The sequence below is a fragment of the Athene cunicularia genome, assembly GCF_003259725.1.
Source record: "Athene cunicularia isolate RWA chromosome 2 unlocalized genomic scaffold, athCun1 chr2_part1, whole genome shotgun sequence".
NCBI classification, from domain to species: domain Eukaryota; kingdom Metazoa; phylum Chordata; class Aves; order Strigiformes; family Strigidae; genus Athene; species Athene cunicularia.
The window spans coordinates 52,873,430-52,887,572 of NW_020799095.1; the positions used below are offsets into that span (position 1 = coordinate 52,873,430).

The 14,143-nt window shown below is 36.9% G+C and overlaps 1 protein-coding gene across 1 annotated transcript; it reads right to left on the reverse strand.

The window, feature by feature from the left end:
• Positions 1 to 931: 931 nt before the first annotated feature.
• Positions 932 to 14,128, reverse strand: TRIP13 (thyroid hormone receptor interactor 13). Its single transcript, XM_026843554.1, has 13 exons — positions 13,978 to 14,128; positions 12,279 to 12,444; positions 11,855 to 11,984; positions 10,564 to 10,619; positions 8,495 to 8,585; positions 6,931 to 7,003; positions 5,270 to 5,333; positions 4,913 to 4,999; positions 3,994 to 4,100; positions 3,307 to 3,460; positions 3,014 to 3,126; positions 1,740 to 1,809; positions 932 to 1,191 (listed from the first exon to the last, which is right to left on the reverse strand). The coding sequence occupies exons 1-13, from the start codon at positions 14,067 to 14,069 to the stop codon at positions 1,096 to 1,098; spliced, it is 1,299 nt and encodes a 432-aa protein (XP_026699355.1). The 5' UTR covers positions 14,070 to 14,128; the 3' UTR covers positions 932 to 1,095.
• Between the last annotated feature and the right edge of the window lie 15 nt (positions 14,129 to 14,143).

A 14,143-nucleotide genomic window follows, 5' to 3' on the forward strand; every position in this document is an offset into this window, starting at 1 on the left:
ACTTGACAAGTTCTGTGCAATTTTTTAAAGCACAGCTTATAGTGTTCATCAATAAAAAAAAATCTTTCATCTCATGAATGTAGTGTAACATTGGTTTAAAAGATACAGACAAGGAAGTAATAAAATGCACTATCATTAAAGTATTTCCAGTACCAACAGCTAGGAGGCATTCATTAACTGGATATCATCAACTTAAATCTCACTATTTAAACTTCATTTAAGAAAAATTAAACTTCTAATCTGGTAACTCCCCTAACATTTCATCCTTTCAACTGACTGCAGATAAAATACTTGTAAATAAAAATAAAAAGTTGAGTTTTGTAACCAATATTATATAGGAGATGTAATTACCATATAAAAGCTGACTGTTTCTTTAGGAACTGGATGCATAGATTTCCTGGCTTTTGTACTACAAAATACTTTTCTTCACAGATGTAACTTTTATGTCATGTTTATAAAACAAAACTAAAACAAACTTCATGCATTTTAAAGAACCTTTCTTACACACTGCAGTTACTCTTCAGTGAGAAAACATGGTCCACTCTGGTTCACATCCTTGCAATGACAAAAGAGTAGTATTACCAAATAAAATTAAGTGATCTCTCGATTTTAAACTTCAAGATAAAGAGATGTCAGTATAAAAGGTCTCAGCCATCACCGAGCACTTCAAATCCTTCAGTTTCATGCTTGTTATTTCAGAAGCCATAACAAATACTGCATTTAGGGCAGAAGTATCAGATCCAAAGACTGAATTTCTATTGCTATTAGAAATATAAAAGGAATCAGAAGTATACAAACTGATGCATGGATAGAAATTTAGTGATTAAGAAACAAGGAATGGAAGTCTGACCACTTAATAACTGCAAAAGATGAAAACTCACTTTTAGCAAGAGCTTTTTTATAAACTTGAAATAAAGCTTTTGAAAAATAGGCTGTAAAATTTCTTAATTGTTTATTAATGTTTTGAAAAACTAGATTAAACATTCCAGGTTTAAGGTGACAATATTTTACAGATGCACAGAAGTTGCACAGTTTGTATGAAACATATATAGTTATCAGTGTTAACAATAGAGATAACTATAAAACAGTAGAGTATCATGCACAGTCTGCAAGTTTCTTTCTTTCTTCAAATTGTTTGTCTACTGCAAGTGAAAGAGCCTGAAGAAACATTGTCATTGTAACACTGGGCGACTGAAAATAAAAGAACATCTTGTTAGACACGCTACAACAATTGGCATACATAATATTTTACATTAAAATCACTGTATTTGAAAGAGATACTTAACTTCCATGTTACAAAATTTTCAAAATGCTACAAACAACAAAACTGCAGGCTTATTTTAAAACAGCTGGCATAATAAAGACAAAGTCAAACTATGAAAAAATCTCGAGTCAATCATTATTACTGTGGATTTGCTTCAAAAAAGGTTTTTAACAAGCTATTTATAAAGTGGCAGAGGGTTTTTGTTCAGCAAGAAATGATCAGAGAATCAATATCAATGTTCTATCACAACATTCAGTTAAAAGTAGGATGCTGTTGGACAGGTCAACCCTACACATCTTCTTCAGTCTCATTTTAAATTATGGGCAGCACAAAATCATTTCAGTCTACAAAGCTGCAAAACCAGTGTAATTTAGATTATAAGGGGGCTTTAGATGCAGTGTTTTACTTCAGTGTCCAAATATTTTCCCACCTGTCTCAAAAACAAACCAAGCTATCATGAATAGAAACAACTTACTTGAATGTAAAGTGCATGTGCTAGGAAAGGAAGTTTTCTCAGGACCCGGCCACTAAGACCATCACTTCTTCTATAAGTAAAACAGAGACAAACACTGCTTCAATGCTAAATATACCCTCTTAAAAGACGACCTTTTTCTGTGTTTCTCCCATAAGTTGCTCTAAAAAAAACCTCAAATCACAATTCAGCAGGTCACCTGCAGCACTTTTAGCAGAAGCAGGAAGTGAACAACTTCAGCCTGCGGGAGGCTATACAGTACAGAAAAGCAAGCAAGGGTACAGAAATAGCACAGTCACATCTGCCTGCCGAGGGTGACATCACACCCTTCACATTGCTGTGCGGCATCGCATGAATTTGAGGGAATGACTAGACTGAAATGGTATGGTACAGACATAATCACTCTTGGAAGGACTTGACAAATCTGTTTTTAAGGCTGGACATCATGGCTACAGCTTTTCTCCCTCTTCCCACCATTTACACACAGCTTCCTTTACCCCACCTACGTGATATATGTTTCCCTCTTCTCCGAGCACCACTGTCTATATAGAATGCAAACCTCTACACCTGGAAAAACTCCCTTGCTTTAACTGCACTCCTCACTGGTTAAGATTGAATACTTCAGGAACAGAAGGAAAACACTTTCCTGACTTTATGAATGTTATTATATTTTGTTCCATAGGGACCAGCACTTTGGGAAAAAAATATTGCTCGATATTCTAAGTTTCATTTTTATTGTTTCAAGAATTGTTATGCTGCTGTGAAAGACTATGTGCTCCACTGGCATAGTCAGCAAATCATAACACTCTCCATTCACACTTCACTCCTTTCCTCTTTGCTTCTGTCCACTTACATCTCAATGCTAAAAACTGACTTAGGAGATCGCAAGGCATTCCAAGACACTTTCTCAGCAGGAACTAAGATCAGGGTTATTGCCACTAAACTGCATTACAATTCACAATATCCATTGAAATCTAAGGCATCTCACTAATCCAGCCAGCAATTTGTCAAGAGGAGTTCAAAGGACAGAGCAAAAACCAGAAGCATTACTAAAGAAAGCCAGATCTGAGACCAAGAAGCATTGGCCAATCCTGATCGCTTCTACTTTTTGTCTGCTGAAAGCTTTTGCACTAACCCTAACAGAAAAAAAAATTGAGACGTTTCAGAACTCTAGCCATTATGAAATTCAGTTAGTTTTAGACATCATTCCACAACTCATAATGTGTATATATATAAAAATAAATATATATAAAAAGTGTAGGATTTCAGAATCTTACCTTGAGATTTCTTTTAGTACAAGGCTTAACCTTGACACATTATTTTCTACAAAGCCTATCATCTCTAGCTCTCTGAGTGTCAGGAGCTGCTGCCGAGGATATATTATTTGACACTAGAAAGAAGAGTTATACACTGTTGCATGAAAAACTTAAATACATTCAAAATTAAATTCTACAGTAAGAGTGGAAGTAAGAGAAGGAATGAAATTTTTGTATCTTTGTTATTTAGAAAGTATGATTTAACTGTCAAATTTATTAAAATATGTTTTACAGTCTTACTTTCAAAATATTACCTTCATCAGTTCTTCCAAGCAAGAAAGATATATTTTAAATATTGCTGCAGGGGATGGAGGTCCAATGTATTGTTTTATGTCAGCCCTGTCTACAAAGGCCATGTCAATTTTCTCCGTAATATTTGAAGTAGTCAGGATAACTACATTGGGATACCTTCAAGATAAAAGCAGATTTTTAGGTCACATGCACAAAAATTATCTCCTTTTGTGTTTGGCAAACCAATACCTTCCTTCTGACTCAAACCACCTCATGCAACAAGCAGTCACATCACTCTTGTCAGCCAACAATTACATTAAAAGATCTGAAGCTCTTGGCCAGCTGACACATTCTAACTGTGGATGACATTAGAGTAAGCTTAAAAGAGAAGTAACATCTTGCTCTAAGAAATGTTGAAAGAACGTTCTTAACCATAGCTATTTCTGGATGAAACCTGTGAACTTTTATGTATGGATAAGTCACTTAATTTTAATTATCTGCCAGACAGGGCTAAATACCAGGGCACCTTTCTTTCTGTAAACAAAGCTGAGTAAACCCAAAAAGGGGAGGGAAGTGGCAGGAATAAAACAAGATATGGTATGTAGCACTAAATCCAGCACGCAATGTGTACCAAGCATCTTTAACGATGCTTCTAAGCCACGTGTTGTGCAAGTCTGCTTTGGACTGCTGTTGCAATAACGTGAGTTTACCTTTTAATCTGATCTATTTGTGTCAGTACAGCATTCACCACACGAATAGCATCTGAAGGCTCTGTGCCTGCCTTGAAGGCACTGCGGGCTGCTGTGAGGCTTTCTACCTACAAGAAGCCAAACCAACTCAAACAACAAACAAAAAACAACACACAACAATATCACCAAACACCAAAAAAACCCCCATGAATGATTACACATTTGGAATGCTGGCAGCAAGCAAAGAACCCAGACAATACACCTTCAGATCCCTGTGTCTGGCATCTAAAGCATCACCTTAAAAATCTTTTTTTTAGTAGGAATTTACCAGGAGAGAGAAAAGAATGTCAAGAAAGCAAAGTGTAGTGAGTGAAATACCTGTTTAGACAGCAGAATGGAGGCATTTTAATTAAATTTGGGGGGTGGGGGGATGACACGCAACAGAATAACAAATATACTGAATTTAGAATGAGCTTCCCCCCATAGGAACTCCAGTATAACTAAGTTAATAAGGTACACACTTACTAGAGTTGCTTTTGTATGCAAGTCTGAAGAGAATCTAGACAGTGAACTGAACAGAAAGTGCTTTTCAGAGCTTTTCAACGTATGCAAGACCATAATTAGTACAAATCTAGGCTACTCAGATGTTTAAAACAATATTCCACTTGTATACGCTCCTCACCATGGGAAATTCCACCAAGAAATGTTTTGCTTCATTTTCAGCTGCAATTTGCCTGCTAAATCATACTGTGTTCCTCCCAAATCTCTTAAATCTGCAGTATTCAAGATTAAAATTCACTCTTCTGCACGAAGTTTTGTAACTTACAAAAAAGCATAAATATGCTTTCATTGTTCTTTACAAATGAGCATTATCACTGTTTCCACCCATCAATTTACCTTCTGTTAAATTTTATGTACATCAATGCTATTAGAATCATACCTCATCAATCAATACAAATATGAGAGCATCTTTGTCATCAATTAACTCTTGAATCTTCTGGAACATCTTGGTTACAAGCTTGCCACTCTAGAAAGACACCATATGCATGTAATGAACTATTTCCTTACCACACAACTTTCCACGCCTTGCCATATTTAAAGATGGAAAATACCTGTTTTTTAAAATAACTTTCTAATACAGTGTTTTCACTTTCAATTTCTAAGTGTTCTCAAACACATTAATTATTCTAAGTAATTTTTGGTGCACAGTTATTTTATGAAATAAGTTCAACAGAAAGTGTAATTTCTAAAACGCAAAGTCTACGTTAGCTACATTATCAGCTACATCAATACATACCTCTGAAAACCATTTAGAGAAAAGGCTATGGCTGTTTATCTCAATGAACTGTCCATACCTGTACCTAAAGTATGAAGAGGAAAAGAAGTATGAACTCAGTGATATCACTAACTTCGAAAGCCTCGTTCCTTCCATTTCAACACTGGAATTCTGTGAATGAGTACTTTAAATTGCTTACTATTCAAAACATAATACCTGGTTTAACTGTCATTTCAAGAAACATGTCTCACTAGAATTCTTTATATTTAATTGCTATCCAAATTACTTCATTAGAACAGGTTGTATTTAAATATAGTTTAAGTAACAGTCACCATGCTAATGGCCTCATTCTTGTGTTGGTGTAAGATATGTTCAGTATAGCAAGAACACTTATGAAAGCATGAAGCTTATTTACTTAGCTCTGCATGGATGTCCTTAGAACAAAGTATCTCAACCACACATTATATAGCCCATGTTTGTCAAATTCAGCTTGGGCTAGAGTCAGATCGCTGCAGTAATTACACATTATTTATGTTACACCTAGCATTTTATATAACATTTATTTTTTTATATAATTTTTTTAAGGTGCTATGAAGCTTCAGGCTAACTCTTATCACCTGTCTGATATACAGACTGACCTCTGCAGACTGTGGCATTCAGACAATCTAAGGACAAAACAAACTGGTTACAAAATCACTATCTAGTAAAAACGGGCTTTCTTAGACATGAAGATGCAAATAGCAGGCTTGATACTCTGTGATCCTTTTTCCTTTAATATTCACTGATGCACAAGGTGAGCACAAACAAATGACTAAGTTGCCACTGGAATTTGTTTTACATACCTGAGCCCAACTAATTACACATTTTAAAATGAATTTAAATAATCCTAAACAATCTCTCTATCAGATCAATTTTATTACTAGCCAGGTGTTTTGCCAGTTATTAGGCCTAACATAAAGGACACAGCCAGCATAAAGATGAACCAATAACCAAATTGTGTTTGATATACAAGGGTCAGTACATGGGTGAGCACTGGAGATACAAACAAGTCAGATTATACATAATCAACATCAATCCCACTGACTCCAACAACAACACCACACAACCAACAATGGGTGGAATAAATGGTGAAACACAGTCTCCCATAGAAGGGACAGGAGATAACCAAGTCAACAAGCCAAACACATAAGACCAAGGAAGCCACATACTGAATCTCTACACAGCCCACATTCACAAAAGCCAGACCTGACTGGAGCCCAGTCCCAGGGAGGTAGGAAGTCCTTCCCCAACAGGGAACTCTGCACAGTGCATCCACCTCACAAACAGACACTACCCCTGCCTGCAAGTGGTCCCAGCTTTTATCCCTAGGTGGGACACCTGACCTTTGTTTACTTAATGCAGACACCTGGGGCTCATTTACCCAATGGCTCTCCTTGCAAGGCCGGTCGCACCCTGGAGGGAAGCCTAAAGGCAAACTCACCCCCCCTTTGTGAAGGGCTGTGGGAATCACCCATGTGTCAACATTAATCTGGGGCTTGGGGTTGAAACCCCAGCATTTCACCAGGTACACTATAAAAGAACTACAAACATTCAGTTATTTGAAATGAGAAATATCTTTGGGCTACTGAAAATGAGCAATTAAGAATAGTAAACTAAAGTGAAAATTTTCCAAAAATGATCACCTGTATGACAGTCGAATTGTCAGCTTCTGAGCCAGTGCTTTACAGAGAGAGGTTTTACCAGTTCCAGGAGGGCCTGGTTTGAATTAAAATCCATATATTACACAGAATCTGCATCAGATTGTTAATGACATGTATCAACTTAGTAACTACTGTACTTCACTACAGCACTAATTGTAGAATAAAAACACAGCAAACAATGATTGTGAACACAGAGTATTTTGAGAAGGTTGCTTACTCCTCTATTGTCCTAGAGCTGAGTTCTGAATTTCTATAATTTTCACTTATTAATATAGTTAGTGTAATAGTTTGTATGCAAACAACATAAAGTTAAAATACTCAACAGCTACAGAAGCAAAGTGTATCACCCTAGCAGGGCTTGTGTTTATTAGCATTTTCAAAAATCAGTGCTATGCCTAAACTCGTATCTTCCTGAAACACACAAAATAGAAACATATCATGCCCAGTTTGATCAGCTGTCCCACTTTCCCAGAAACTTCTTGGGGCACCCCAGCACATTTTAGGAAGTCTCCTCTGGGACAAACTTTTTGGATCTGGCTTGACACGCTATGAAAGAGCCACACAGACTTTCTCCAAATGGATAAGTACAAGCATAGTTAAACGGAGTATGAACGTATGGAAGTTGATGTGTGGGTGCTAAACATGACCCAGATGACAGTACTTTAATTCAAAGCCAGTACTGCCACTATAGCATGAATGTATTTTGCACTACAACTGTAGGTTTCCCAGTATAAACTTCTTTGTGATCACAATAAAGAGCTCATTACAAAAATTAAATATACCTATCATATATCTAACAGTCTGAAATAGTTTTCCAAACAGAAAACATCATGCAGCTTCTAAACTGAGAAATAGTTATAACTTAAGTATAATCAGCACTCATAACAAACATTTCCACCATGACCTTTTATTTTTAAGTATCAGTCTTGATGACAAAATTGTAATTAATAGCAAGCTGCATTTTGCAAGAAAATAGATTCAGTTGATGTTAATCTCGTTTATGGTATAACCTCCACAGTAAGCTGTGACTGAAGATTGAAAGGGCTTCACTGAAATAGTAGTAACTACATTAGCAAGAATACTGCCTTCATACTTAACAACAGAACACACAGTCTTAACAACACAACACAGATTGATCTCCCCTTTTTCTCAAAAGTTTTTACAAAGCCATAACTAACAATTTTTTTCATACCGTGATAGAACTGTAACTAATATATGGTTCCTAATGTCCTCAGTATTGGCGTTATTTTTGCACTTTATACAAAAAGAGCAATAATATAACTTAAAAATTAAAATAAATTTAAAAAAACTGTTGTCACTCCATTATAAATTTTAGAATTTAAATTCCACAAAACACAGTACATGTGAACATTGATTTGATTCTAACATTACATTTCCTCTAAACTTGTATTATACAGAGAACACTTCTCCGCTGCTTTTGGATCATCTAATTTCACTACACAGAAGTGCAATAAAAGTTTTTCCAGAAGGAAAGTATAAACAGTTGGACAATGAATCTACTTGGTTTAAGACAGATAATTTTTACCATGCAGCAAAACAACTCTGTTCCACGATATCAGGTTGCTGTCAACGTTTTTGTCAGAAAATAGTAATGTGGTTGTCACATAATCAAGTAACTGAAGAGAAGAAAAGGAGACACACAATTTAGAGGTATATCAGCAAATACAATTAAAAATAGAAGCAATCTCCTAATTATGTCTATTATGTACTCTTAGCAAAAAAAAAAAAAAAAAAAAAAATTGGGCTCATGGCTTTTAGTCATAAGCAAATTTTCTTCCTGCAAAAGTTGGAAATTAATTTTCTTTCTGCCCTCAAGAAAAAGAATAGCATGCACTGGGCCCAAATGGAGTTCCAGAACTTGCACATGAACAAATGAAATGCTTTAAGGAAGTGAAATTATTTTTATTTTCCATTGTCCCATTTATAGTGTGGCTTTAAAACACAAGCTGCCCAAGCCCAGTCAAAGACTCAAAGTCCAGGTCCTGTTTAGATCTTGTACAGCAATACATCTGTTGGGTTTGGGGTAGTCAACCAACCTGTCACATATTAGTTCTTTTCTGCTGAAGCATTTGTAAGGAATGAAGCTACTGTAAGGAATCTGTAGATTACTTATCCTACCAAATAATGGAAGTTGCAGGTACTTCCCTGAATGCTTGCTTCTAAAATTAATGCTACTTCATTTTAGAATAATCTGGCATTAGGAAGTAGAAAACTCTTTCAACAAAATTAATATGAACCTCAGCTGTGAACCTACAGTGATTTTCACCTACAATAACACCTGATACCATATGATTTTCTGTTGTCGTTACCTGTAATGTGCTTTTGATCCATTTGCGTTAATAGGACATTACAACAGTATTCCTGTAGTATCTCATGTCCAAGATGGAGCACTTATGCAACAGCAAAAAACCTTGAACTTCATCCAGCATGTTTTTCAATATTATATCGACAGTGTACTATTTTGAAAATTCACAGCAACCATTTCAGTCTGTAGGATCCAACTGTACCCAGCCAGTTCCATGGATTAAAGAACAAACATTCATCACAATTACTTTTACAGGAGTTAAGTAGTTCCAGTTTTAGTCATTAAAAGCTACCACTTCTTTCTACCAACATATACTTACAGTGAACAGTGGTTAAGTTGCTGTTATTTAGTACATCAGTAAGTCTAATTAAATAGACTTGTCATTTCACAGATGATTTGGAAAGCAGTTCCATAAACTAGACAAACATTAATGTGTTAATCGATGTTTACCTTATAAATGAAGAAGTACAATCACTGGGATGTTTTGCTTTACTATAGGTGGTTATAAAGACTTAAGTGAGAATACTGTATCTATAGTATTATAAACAAGCTAATGAATTAGTTATTTGTGTCCAAAACCTTCAGGTAGAAGCTTTTATTTTTTTTAACAAGCATGATAAACATCTTAATGAGTGCTGTCATAAAAGCAGCTGTATTGAAAGAATGCCACGTGCATTTTTTCTAAGCCTCTTTGAAGTTATTTTTTTTCCCCCTTCTAGAAAAACATGCAATTAATGAGACTTAAAACAAGGTGCAGTATTTTAATAAAGTGAATTTCTCCTCTGTTCTACAGAACACTGTTTTCCTCATGCTGGCTGATGAATATGTCTAAAGCAAAAGTGAAAATCATCTGAGAAGTTTTAAATTGCTACCAAAATGCCACCTCTAACTATTAAACTTCTGATTTCTGTAAAATAAGTCAGTGCATATGAAGAAATTATTTATCATTTGTGGCATGAGCATCACTGAACCCAGTTTCATAAGAAAACATTAGTACACATTGATACAGGTATTTCAGCTCATAGCTCTGCCTTCTTTTGTTAAGTGTACATCAGAGACGTACGTAACTATCAAAATTTATATAGCAATTTTAACAATATAAGCTTTGCAAAATGGCTAAGACTATACTACCTTTCAAAATACAGAAGTGTAATAAGCAGACATCAGATTTCTTTCTTGAGCTGGTGATTTCCAAATAACCTCTCCATGGGATGCAGCAAACTTCAAACAGCCTACATTTCAACTCAAGCACCTCAAGCAATTTTAATTGTTATTCACTTTCAACTTACATGTGATTTTACTTCAGTGTCATATATAAGACTTTCCCAAAGGCCATGGAATTCAGCTGGAAAAGCAATATATTATATACCTGTTTAGGATAAATCAATCTGGCAATTTGTAATCTATCATTGCAACACAAAGAAGTTTCCAAGTTATTCTCAACTACAATTAAAGATTAATAACAGATCTATGACAGTAATTAATATATATGGAAAAATACGTTATTTTTCTCAAACTGTAAACACTACTTTCTAACAGACAAATTCAGCAGTTTCACAACTTTTGTTTCCTCAAATAACTGTGAGGAGAAATTAATCTTATTAATTTCATAACATGAAAGAAAACCCATCATTCTTTCCACCCTCAATAGGAGATGGACCTACACTTGCCCAAGATAAAGAGCTATGAAAAGTTGGGGTGGGAGGAGAGAGTTCTAAGCATGATTTTATCATTCAGTGGCTTTCGATTTTAATTTAACATCAACATGTACAAGACCAAAAAAAGCACATAGCTGAAAAATGCATAAAAAATTAAAGGTGTGATTTGGGTACCAATTAGCAGTTAACTTCTAGCTTTCAGCAAAGAAAACAAAAAAGACTGAGCAATTATAAACCACAATAATATGGGAATTACGTCAAAGTATCAGACTGAATTCTTCTCAGAGAGAATTGTAATGGATAGGCTTTTGACAACCTGGAGAAAGCGAAAAACATCTCAGAGTCACTGTCTCTTTGAGCTAAACTCACACCTGTACTTCTTCCAGGTGCAGAATCCAACTTCCCCAAGCACAAGATAGATAGTAACAGGCAAGCCACGCACTACTGGCAAAGCAAAGCAAGCCGCCTTCTTCTTTTCTGAGGACTCTAAATCTATAGTTTGTTTGAAAATGTAAGAGCAGCACTGTCTTGGGGGTTGGAAGCCAGCAGTGGGCTCTGGAAAATGAATGTTTGAACGGATGAGTTTCTTGTGGATCTCCAAATAAAAATCTGGAATGCAGCTTGTAGGGTTAAAAACTTGCATGCTTCTGATTATGAATATACATTTTATTCCACAAGACCAGTTACTTCCACTCATCCACAGGTATTACAGAAATAAATGACACGTGGTGAAATCACCCGTAGTAGTTCAGTCAAAATGATATAGAAAGTCCAAATCTATTGGTCCCATTGACAAAGGATGAAGTTAAACAATATATAGAAATAACACCTTTAGCAGATAACCCTGTAAACACCTTTAGGCTTCTCAAGATTTTCTTTCATTGTAATTGCTCTACACCTTCCAGAAATATCACACAGGTACCTGCTGGTAGCACCCAGTGGTTAGCTGCAATGATATCCTCATTCTCTTCTTCCAGGTTTTCTGAGCTTGGTCCTTCTTCATTCAGATGAAAAATATGAAGAGATAGACTGCTTTTGCTCAAGTCAATAGGCTAAAATGGACATAAAAAGACCTTTAATACATCACATTTCTCATTCAAAGCTAAATATAAGAAAGTTAGAGTTTTCAGCTGGCATTCATCTTGAAGCCTACTACTTCTGTTTCAGACCTTACCAAGGGGTGTAGGCCCAAAAATTTGTTCACCTTTTCCAGGTTATACCAGTCAGCCTAATAAAAGATATTACATCATCCCACAGACCTTGTCCTGCTTATGTCCTTAGGCTATCACTAGTCTACCTACAACTAATTCATATGCATATGAGCTGTATGTTGTCACTGTGAATACCTGTCTGTCTTTCAGCTTCAGCTCTGTATCCACAATAGACACTGACTGCACATTGCTGTTAAGGAAGACATCATCAAACTCTGTCCACTTGTAATCACCAAACACTACGTTATGTCTGTTGAGCAGCTTTAACACATTCCTCCTGATATCTTCTTTCTTGGCCGTGCTAACAAGAAAGAAACAGCATTATTGATGGCATTGATATTTATAAGGCAGTATGAACTAATATCAGAGTGCTTTACTTCATACACTAAGTCTACATGGAAAACAGCTTCCATCTCACAAAAAAAATCCCCCAAACCAACAAACAAACCACCCCCCATAAAACAACCCACACAAAATCTTCCAAACCCACTCAACTCCTAGCATAACATCTATGGGAAAAAAACCCTATCAAATTCAGTTTGTCTACAAAAGCAACAAGTGTGATACTTGTTTTTGTGCATTAAAAGACACGACAAAGAATACTATTTGCTCTGTTCACAGTCATATATGAGGACATGGAAAGACACAGCTAGATTTCAAGAATGGAAATCAGTTATGCAATCTGTGTTTCACTAGGAAAACCAGAAAAACTCACAGCCAAGCTACTAGACTGAATTTGGTACACTTAGCTTGGAAGCTCTATTGTGCTTTCAAGCCTGAGGACAGCTGATACCTCAGGATGGGGACATGCTATAAGGAGAATTCCAGTAGAAAAGACAAAAACTACAGGAAAAGGAATACCATTTTAAGGTTTCAGAAAGGCTTTAACTTCAGTGATGCATTCCCAGTGCAAACTCCCAGTTCCTTGTCTTTTATGTCTGACAAAAAGAGAGCATTGAATATTTTACACCTTGACTTTAGCAACACCTTGGTCACAGTTTCCCATAGTACCTCGATAGCTAATTTGGTAAGATAAGGACTGGATAAATGGACAAGGTGACTGGACTGGGCAGCTCAAAGAGTTGTGATTAGTAGTACACAGACTAAGCAGAGCTGTAAGTCAGGCGGAGAAGGTGGGGTGGTCCTGTTGATATTGGGACCAGCACTGCATTTACATCTTAATTTACACCCTGGACAATGGGATGGAAACCAACTGCAGCAAGTTTATAGATAACACCAAAGCAAGGAGAGCTGTCAGTATACTAGAGAGCAGGGCTGCCATTCAGAGGGACATCTGCAGGCTGGAGATATGGTTTGACAGGAATCTCTCGAAGTTAAGCAAAGGTAAATGTGAACTTCTGTCTCCATCTACTGCCCAGACAACAGTACAGACCAGAGGCCAGCAGGATGAAAAGCAGCTTTGCAGAAAAGGACCCAAGGGTACAGTGGACAAGTTGGCAATGAGTCAGCAGCGTGTCCCTGCTACAAATAAGGCCAACCTTATTTTAGACCGTGCTAATATCAGGGAAAATGATTCTTTCTGTCTACTGGCTGTTTGAGAGACCACGTGTGGAGCACTGTGTGCAGTTTTGGGCTCTGCTGTACAAGAGACAATGACATAGTGGAGCAAGTCCGGAATACGGCCGCCAACTCGATTATGAGACGGGATGACGTGATGTACAAGGAGAAACCTGAGAGAAACGGGTTTGTTCAACCTTGGGAAGAGGCGCCAGTGTGGAAACTCGCGGGGGAGCACAGAGAGGGCAGGGCAGGGTGCGCCAGGACAAAAGGCAACAGACCAAGTCGCGGCAAGCAAAGCTCGGCTCGGAGAGACCTGCTTGATTTCTGATGAACCTCCACGTGTATCTGAACGCTGTCCCACACGCTGGGGAGCGCTTGCTTCAAGTCCCCCGCAGCTTCATCCATCCTTCCCGCTCCTAGGGGGAAAGCGGTACCAAGGAGGAGCGGGCCTGCAGCCGCCGGCACGACAGCAGCAATTA